General features: G+C 39.1%; 1 protein-coding gene across 1 annotated transcript in view; it reads left to right on the plus strand.

The window, feature by feature from the left end:
• Positions 1–7,590: 7,590 nt before the first annotated feature.
• Positions 7,591–10,000, plus strand: part of LOC137974690 (uncharacterized) — a 24,263-nt gene continuing 21,853 nt past the window's right edge. Inside the window, exon 1 of the mRNA XM_068821628.1 lies at positions 7,591–7,613. Within this exon, the coding sequence (XP_068677729.1) occupies positions 7,606–7,613 (8 nt within the window). The 5' untranslated portion in view covers positions 7,591–7,605. The remainder of the gene's footprint in view (positions 7,614–10,000) is intronic.

Raw genomic sequence — 10,000 nt, forward strand, 5'->3', positions numbered from 1 at the left:
ACCTCCATTTTATTTCATAAGAAGAATCCCTATATAGAACTGAATATTTTCGAAAGTGGAGTCTAAAAGTTCAGTTAATTTCATTTTTCGAGAAATCGAGCAATGTCCAATTTCCTCCAGATGGGGCTTGGCACTACCCCAAAATTGGCAAATTTTGCGAATTTTGAGCTTCCTTGCAAAGCAAGATAAGATAAGAAATTGAGACTCTATTTTATATCAAGTAAAATTATGCCATTTAGGCTTCTTAAAAAAGTTAATGTTTTATTTTTCTGCCACTTTTCCAAAAGTTTTAGAGGCCCCTACATGAACTCCTTCTTAACAAGGTTGTTTTGCTCAAATTTACCCTAAATCCAAGGGCAATAATATCAGCTGGTGCACTTCGTTTTTCCAATAAAAATAATTGTTAGCCATCCTTAACTATTCATTTCTAACAGGTAAAAATCTTCTGGCAGCCTGTGAATACTTACTTGTTGGGAAATCCAAATGTCCAACCCATTTTCAGTGTTTTCAGCATACCGCACTATTGAAATTTCAGTGCGTGTCGGGAGGAAAAAATGTTAAAATTGCTTGGCCTGATTTGTTTAAAAATTTGTTAAACCATTTATTGTTAGAAATGATAGCCAATAGAAGTGGTATAAACTCTGGTACCTTTGATTATCCTGATAAATTCTCGAATTCAAGCTTCTCAGTTCGGAACCAACATTAGCGCGTGACAGTGTTTACATGATATTTCAATTTGCTACAATTTGAGCACTAAAACTTTTTGTTTGGAAAAATCATGCAAACTTTACTATTGGTTATTACTTGCCAAGTTTTTTCGAGTTGAGGATTCAAAAGAATGTAAGATTGAGGTCATGGGCTTCTGAAATTTGTATATTCCAGGGTCCAACATTGCGACTGACTGGTGGCCAATGCGACCAAAAATTGAGCATTGGCAACCAGAAATTTAGAACTGGTTGCCAGCAGGCGACTAACCTTTTGTCCCCTCGGCATTTGGAATTCCAAGATAAATGGGCTTTTTTTTAAAAGAAAACCTAAAGCTGCCATGGGGAATTGTAGTAAAACAAAGCGACGATTTTACGATCGCCATAATTACCCGGCACCGTATTGTTTCAGCGGCTTCTCGCAATTCTGATATCGCGGGCGAAAACGTGACGTGGGGGACTGGTTCGAGCAATAAAAAAAGTGTGAGGACCTGGCACTAGAACATTTCTCCTCATTACGTTTTCGTTGCGTTTCGGCAAAGAACAGATACTTGACTTGATTAAATCTAAGTATTGAAAGAGGGCCCCCATATGTCTAGGACACAGAACTTTACAGGAGACCAGTATAGTTCCTGCTAAATGGAAATAATAAGAAAAAGAAATCCGATGCCTTCGCATGAACGTTGACAAACACGCTCATTGTGATGTAGGACTATGTTATCGTTACACGGCTGTTGTGAGTCTCTCCTTTGATAGCTGTATGTAATATTGTGTTAAATGGAAACAGTTTGTTCAATTATAGTGAAAGAACATAAAACTATAAAAGTTAGAGATAACAAGTTAAACCGACGTTTCGGAGTAGACATCACTCCATTATCAAGGTAAAAATGTTCTATGATGCTAAAATTACAGTATTAAAAACGATTGACGCTAAGAATTAACATAATAAGCACGTGCGAAATTGCTATAAGAATACTTTAGCACGAATGGAATCCGATTGCACATTGAGGCTAGGCTTAAGTGTTCTTATAAATAACATTTCATACACTAAGCAATCAAATTTGTTTTTACATTTTTTGAGCACCTCAAAGCGTTTAAGCAGGTCCCGAGGGATCGACCCGTGTGCGTTCTTATAGTGTCTGGCAATAGCCGAGGACTGTTGCTTATGTCCCTTTACACGATTGTGTAAATGTCCGCGTGTGTAGCCTACATAACCTTCATCACAAAGGTCACATTGAAATTTATATACAACACACTGCTGATTTATGATCGGCGGCTTTGCCTCTTTCACTTTCAGTTCCTGTTCAATTTTTCTGCTGGTAAATACAGGCTGGATGGTTTTGTTTACTTTCAGGCTCAAATCCTTAAGTTGTTTTTTTACAAATTCTGCTGAGTTTTGGTCTTTAAATGGCAAGACTACTCGAACCATGTTATCCGTCTCTTGGGCTGTTGATAAAGGTCGCGGTTGGTCGCAGACCTTTGAGTCAACAAAGCGTTTGATAGTGGAATTTACGAGTTGTTTCGGGTACTTTAGTAAACAAAACCATCCAGCCTGTATTTACCAGCAGAAAAATTGAACAGGAACTGAAAGTGAAAGAGGCAAAGCCGCCGATCATAAATCAGCAGTGTGTTGTATATAAATTTCAATGTGACCTTTGTGATGAAGGTTATGTAGGCTACACACGCGGACATTTACACAATCGTGTAAAGGGACATAAGCAACAGTCCTCGGCTATTGCCAGACACTATAAGAACGCACACGGGTCGATCCCTCGGGACCTGCTTAAACGCTTTGAGGTGCTCAAAAAATGTAAAAACAAATTTGATTGCTTAGTGTATGAAATGTTATTTATAAAAACACTTAAGCCTAGCCTCAATGTGCAATCGGATTCCATTCGTGCTAAAGTATTCTTATAGCCAATTTCGCACGTGCTTATTATGTTAATTCTTAGCGTCAATCGTTTTTAATACTGTAATTTTAGCATCATAGAACATTTTTACCTTGATAATGGAGTGATGTCTACTCCGAAACGTCGGTTTAACTTGTTATCTCTAACTTTTATAGTTTTATGTTTTAAGAAATCTCTTTTAATACGATAGTGAAAGAAAGTTTAAATTTTGTGCTTTTACTATAAATTAACGTAAATTAAAACTATTGGAGTAAAACGAAAAATTAATACAACCAAACCAAAAAAACCAACACTTGTCTTTGGCGACCAAACCCTTCCATTTGGCGACCAAAATTTTTAGGTTAGTCACCAATTGGCTCCCTTGAAAAAAGTTAATTTCGGACACTGTATTCGTATTTGCTGATTCATGGTATGTTGCATTGAATTTTTTTCCCAGCCAAGTTATTTTAGCACATGGAAAAGGAGAAGCACAACAAAGTCAACGTTTTTGAGATTAGAGATAATAAAAAAATGTCCTTAAAATCTAATAAATTCTGTCTACTGTTTGCTAGGTTTCTTTAGAATTGAAATACGCAGCGCGTGCCGCCTATAAATCGGGAATAGTTTTGATTAACTGCCAACGGACTGCATTCTTTGTCTCAAACTTTCAAATTTAATTTGAATCTTGTAATAATTCAACTGCAGCCCGAGTGTGACCTTAGGTGAAAGGTTGATTGTTGTTTGAAGGATTCTGTGTTCAGCGGAATTCACATGCAAAGTTAGCACCATTTTGTGGCACCTTCACTGTCGTTCATCATGTTTGATAATTGACATAATGAGAAGCAAGCTGTTGTTGAAAAAGATATAATTTTTTAGAACGGAAGAGCGTTGATTGTCGGAAAGAAATCATCACAGAAATTGGTGAGCTGCCACCCACGAAAGTTTTTGGTTTGGGGAAGTCCGCTCTCAGACACACAAAAATTGGTTACACACTGGGCAAGTGTGCCGTGGAAATTCAAAAGGAGGATGACTACCTGAGAGATATCTGAATACATGCTCAGTCACTCGAAGATTCATCTAGTTCTGCAGTACACAACCTAATGGGTGCAGCAAATACATGTTATTCTACACCTCCTCCAAGCAACATCCAGGTAACATCCAACATTGGGGAGAAGGCCGTGGACCACCTTATTGAAAATCTGAATGAACAGAAGCAATCTCTGGAATATTGTTCACAGTTAGCTTAGGCCACTGTTTCGTCTCTTAGATAGAAACCAGGAGAAAGAGCAACCATTGGCCAAAACCCAAGTTTCACTTGTAGCAACTGTCACTACAAGGGTCATTGAGTGACTGGATGCCATCAGCCTCCTTGTCAGGGTTGTTTTGAATGCAGAAACGTAGCACTTCACAAAGAACATTGGGAGGAACATAGAGAGGTCAGCTTAAAACGTTTACTTGAAAAATATGAGTAAAATGTAAAGGACCAAATATGTAATTTTGTAAAATGTTACGACCAATCCTTTCTTAGTTTTCTTTTTTTCTAATCAATAATTAAATACTTGACAGATACATGTATGGATTTTAATCAATTACTAGACTTAGCTGAAACTATTCACGATTCACATGGCTGGAGTCATTGGAAGATTGTCAAAAACCTGACTGGTCACCTGACTCATCGGAAACAGCCAGTTTCGCCCCCTTCCGAGTTCACCCCGTCCAAGTTCGCCCTCAATAAATAGTGTTGGTGGGAAGTAAATGTTTTCAAAAAGACCAGTTGTAAACTTTTGAATTTGATTTGCCATGTGCCATGGCCCTGTTTATTTTCACTTACGCGATTTATTCATTTGTATTCCAATGCGCACCTCTTTCATTGTAACGAGAAGGTACATCTGCCACCTTTATTTTCAGTTTAAGCTCGAGTCGAAAGTGAATTAAATGGGCAGCAAGACATTGTGATTATAAAAAAACCGTTATATTAGTTGTTTAATTTTTTTTTCTCTTAAAATGTGTTATCGGTAAGGTGCAATGTCTACGGGAAAAAAACAAAGAGGATAAAGGGGACAGAGAAGGCCCATACACCCCCTATTCCATAAGTAATTCGTCTCGAGTTATTTTTAAGAACCACAGATCCCAAGGGGGATTAGACAACAGCCAATCATATAGCGCGAATGAGTTCCGCGTGGATGACCCACGCTCATAGCCACGCGTCCTTCACGAATTGACGCAGAACAAAATGGCGGAAGACGCGGAGAGCGATATTGCTATTTAGTTTTGTCGACGAAAACGACTACAGAGATATTTCTGCTAAATCTGTGTCAGCGAAACGGAAATTAAAAAACAATCGCCCTTCCTCTCTTGTGAGCTAACAGTGCAGCAGGGAAATCCTTAACACACTGAATATTCTCTCAGGATCATTTATAATTTACAGATTGAAGAGAGCAATTAGTCTTTTATTATTCAACAAAAATAACACTTGGCGTCCTACTTGCTTTATTGTACAAACGACCGGTTTCAATAGACCGGCGAAATTTCTCATTTTATTAAAGCACTGAGGTTACCACAACTTCGAGTTAAACTGATTTCACGGGTTATCAAAGAATCTAGCGATTCCCTTTTCCCAGGTGAACACCGACTCATTTCGCGTCAATATTCAAAAATGCTCTCGATCTCTTTACGCTTTCATTGCCTTTCGCCCGACATGTTTTGCACGGCGTTTGGTCGTGCGAAACCTCCACGAAACATCCACGCAGCGCGCGAAGTAAGTTTATCCCGATTCTAAAAATAACTCGAGACGAATTGCCTAACGGAGTAGGGTGTTGTGTATGGGGGATGCCTTCTCTGTCCCCTTTATCCTCTCTTGGAAAAAAATTAAAACAGCGACGCCGTCAAGGAGGTTTCAAGAACAAGGCGAGACATGTCTAACCTTCAGACGGATAACGACACTAATGTAATGCGAAAGATTTATCAATCATCCCGATTTTATGATAATAATGCTTTCTGGAAATAAAAAATACACATTTTCCAGATTTCAGCTGTACGCACGGGCGTATGTGCGTATAAAGGACGCTACACCCTTGCTAACTTAAGACCCGCTCTTATAAATGGGACATTCAAGAAGCGTTATTCAAGAAGCGTTGTTAATCTGTTTTGTGTATGATCTCAGGTATTTTTTGTTTGTTTGCTTGTTTTTACATCGTTTCATAAAAAGTTTTTACGGTTCATTTCTGGCGATTTTTCTCGAAACTCGTTATCAGCACTGCCAGCACTGGCCATACCGGGGAGTTGGTAGTGTGTCTTTCCTTGCTGAAGAGGCCGAAAACTGAACGTTTCTGTAAATAACAAAATACACCTTCCCTGCATACCTTAAAAGCACCAAGGAGCTTTAAGTTTCGTTATTTTCGCCAGTACTTTTCAATTATTACACAAACATTATATTGCGTACCGGTTTGCTCGTGGCAGAGGTCCATACCCAGCTCCTGTGGTTGTGAATTTCTTCAAGGCCGAAAATTTCAGTAAGAACCGAAAACAATAGCTAAAAGGAAGCAAACAGTTTGAACTAACCAAGGAAAAGAGGCTTCTGATTTTCTAAAATGTCATTGATGCACAGTTCAATTAGACTTGATACTACCACTCGGGCAACCACAGGGACAATTCCAGCCCTTCGGGCCCGGGGCTGGGAAGTTGTTTAAAGTGGTCATGTCCCGGACTTTCGGTGGTGGGTGGCGAGGCAAATCGAAAATAACTTCTCTTTAAGTCTGTTTTTGTGAAGTACATCATTTCTTGCGCGGTTGATAAGATGGCGGCGGACTCCGTAGCTGTGGAAAGGTCCTTGTATAATATGTCCCGGCAACATACAGGGCATCACGTAATTGACGTCAACACCTTGACTCAACTCCATGGACAGGGAGAGGCGAAACGTTCCATCATATGATACCGTAAGTGATGCATGATGTCTAGACGTGAATAGTCTGTCCACAGAGTTTATCCTTTTGTTTTTGACAACGCGCGAGTGAATCAGAGTGCAGAAACGAGTCCTAACCCCACCCAATTGCCCAAACGTTTACTAAATCCCCGCGCTTTTAATTTTTGTACAAGAACAGAACAGGTAAAGTTCTAATCTTTCATTTAATTTCCATGTGCAGTTTACAAATAAGAACGTGGGTTCCCTTTGATGGAGCTTGAAAACAACGAGACATAGCTGTGTAGCAGGCCCTTCGAAGTAGGGCGCGATAAAGAACGGGCGCGCGAGGAGACATGCGAGTCTCTCTAAACAAGACAATCACCAAATCGAAACAAACTCAATATGGCAGAAAATATAGTGGTCGATTTCATAGAAAAAGGGATACACCACTGAACCTCTTATGCCTGGTAATGTTGTTATAATGCTTATCTTTCAATTAAAAGAATTCATTAAGGTCAAAAAAGTTAAACCTTGTCGTTTCCTTTTCCTTTCCATTTCCCCGGGTGGGTCGGTCGGACGACGCTAAACGAAGAAAAAAAGTTATAGTTATTTGGCTCCCCCAGAGTATAAAAGTATAAGTTCACAAGGCCAGGATCGAGCGTATACTTAGTAATGAAATGACATTGACAAAAAATCAACGAAAGGCTGACTCTATAAGGCGCTACCTGGCAACGAAATGGTGAACAAGAAGTGCTGCCTCTCATTTAATAGACGTGAAATACTAGGTAGACCACATCCTGAACTCCCGCGAAAACCGCAAGGGAGGAGTACTCAAGGCTAAGGAGACTAAAGCCGGAAAAAACAACAGGAGTCTTGAGAAACGTCCTTATCCTATTCTGTCCGGGTTCGTACTTTCAAGGAAGCACTGATCAAGAGTCATACCTAAGGAATGAAAACTTCTCGCAACTTCCTGCGAAAGCATGCAAAGAGTGACAACAGTGGTAAGCGGTCATTCTGTGAAATGTAACGCAATCTTTGCCGGTTGGATTTCTGCTGTTGTTGATCTGTTCTCCGGTGTGGATACTTCACATTTCCAATATCTGGGGACACCATGTTAAGGTACGAGCAACAAACACTCACAAAATTGTTTTCTACGCTAAAATCTGACTTCCTGGACGTTAAAAGGTTTGAATTTTAAGACCTTTTCATTTAGTGCTTCGCCCTTTGACAACGTGCACTTGGCAGGAGTTGACAGCTTAAATCTGCCTTTCCCATGTTAGCAAACGTTTTTAAATTAAATCAGATCGCTGGATGAAAACGTCTTGGTTTATGAAAACTGATAACATCAAACCACTGTTGCTCAAACTGATTTCTTATAGTATTTTTCCGAGTTTTTAGCATCGCCCCTCTGAGCGAGGAAAGCTCAAATTTCAGAAAAGTACTACTAGTATTTTTTGGCCTCAAAAATTTTCTTTTAAGTTGCCCGTAGTTTTGAAAACAGATTTTGGAAGAAGAGATAACGCTCTTTAACGTGGTATAAGACTCTTTACTGAAATCGAGGTACCAGTCGACGATTTTGGGCTTTGAAATTTGCCATTTATAATGCAGCGCGAAACCCAAACACAAACCAACGCGCAGAATGGCTATTGTTCTCGTGGCATTTACTTGCAGTTTATGAAATATCTTAGGTCTGTCAAATTGTCTATTATTATTCAAATAAACGCAAGGAGGCGAGTCTCATTGGTTAAGATAAACGTTTGCTTTTTCCGGTAGGGAATTTGACCTTGCTCATCAACTTGAAGAAGGCGGAGCATCGAAACAATGAAATTGTTGTGTATTGTTTTCGCGAATGTTTAAAATAATACTCTTGCGCCGTGAAACACGCAGACGATCTTTTAGGCAACGCTTCGGTTTATTTGCACACCCACCAGTGTGTTGTGTCCTAAACAGCTTTTAATTTTCGGAAGCTGGTGCGACTCCAAAGGCGGTGTCAAACCTACCGATGCATCAAATTGTAGAAACGGTCCTCGGCTTAAAACATGAAATACTTTCTCGATACTAGGCGAGAAAGAGTTCTGTTCAGCTCTTTTGATATTCTGATTGTCAGCCCCAAGGAGACAACCATTTTGTAGCTACCTGAAAAAAAGACACAAAGAACCGGCACTTGTTTATTTTATGAGTGCATTTAGTTTGAAAGTCATATGAAAGATCATAAGAACTCAAGTTGATAGTTAGCTCACTGGTCACGTGCATTATAAGATCGAGCGTCCCTGGACTCGAATTCTGTTTCTTTACCCTCTAGCGTCAAGCTCAAAGAGGATTTCTCTTTTCCTATTATCATACATTTCTTGTATTAAAAGTTCTGAGAGTATTGTAACTCATCAAGTTCATAGCTCCAACTGGATTATTTGCCTTCGTTTGTCACCGATCTTTACAAAAAATATATATGGCAAGGACATGTTGGCGATAAGATACGTTTAGTGGGGTTTGTCGGACTTAATTTTTGTTAAAATATGTTGACTTTCTTTTGCATGTTTGAAATTAACCAGCTCAGGGTTTCAATGTGAAGCTTAGTAGATTATTCCTATGTATGCTACAAAAACAATCTGAGACTGGATGTTCGAAATTATTAGTTAATTAGTAGTTGGCTTTAAGGCCAAGAGCTAATAACGATTGTGTTTGAGCCTATGTGTAGACATCAAGAGACCATGATTTCTCTTGTAGACATGTACCAGTGTAAATACGTTTTCCAAGGAAATATTTGACCATGTGCTCTTAGAATCATTTATCACGGCAGCCGCATTTATTTCGAAACTGCAAGGAATTTCAGGAAAATAAACACAGTACAGGAACGGATAGTTTCAAGTTAACCAGCACTTTTCTGCTGGTATTCCTGAATAGTTTACTCAGATTGAGATTAAAACCGTGAAGATGAACTAAGCTAATAAGTGAATAGAGATGGAGAATTTTGAGCTCGATAATGAAATGTGAAAGATGAATTCATCAACAACATGACGCGAGCGTAGAACAAAGAAAAAGTCGGAGTCCCTGAGAGAAATTGAACCCATGACCTCACGAACACAATAGAGCGCCTGCCCGGTGTTCGATAGTTGTTTGTTGCTGGCGTTTAACTTAAACTGCATGTTGTTTACCGTTTTTGAGCCAAACCTGCGATCGAGTAAACGGGAAAACCTTATAGTTTGTGCTTGTCACACACACGTGGCAAGTCATTCTGTAAAAATTATTGATACGTTGCGGCTTAAGGACGGTGCCTACTAATTAAAGATATTTTTGCCCCGGTGTGTGATTCTGCAGGAAATGTAGGTCTTAACAAGTGTTATTGAAATCCAAAAAGAAAATTGGGGGTAACCGCGCATTTTTCAAAGATAATTCATGAATAATATTTGTAAAAAGCTTTAAAATACAAAGCAATGTATGGCGTTCTTTATCAAATTGAAGCTTAATTATCTCTCAAAAATGCATGGTTACCCCCAGTTTTCTTTTTG

The sequence above is a fragment of the Montipora foliosa genome, chromosome 11, assembly GCF_036669935.1.
Source record: "Montipora foliosa isolate CH-2021 chromosome 11, ASM3666993v2, whole genome shotgun sequence".
NCBI lineage: Eukaryota > Metazoa > Cnidaria > Anthozoa > Scleractinia > Acroporidae > Montipora > Montipora foliosa.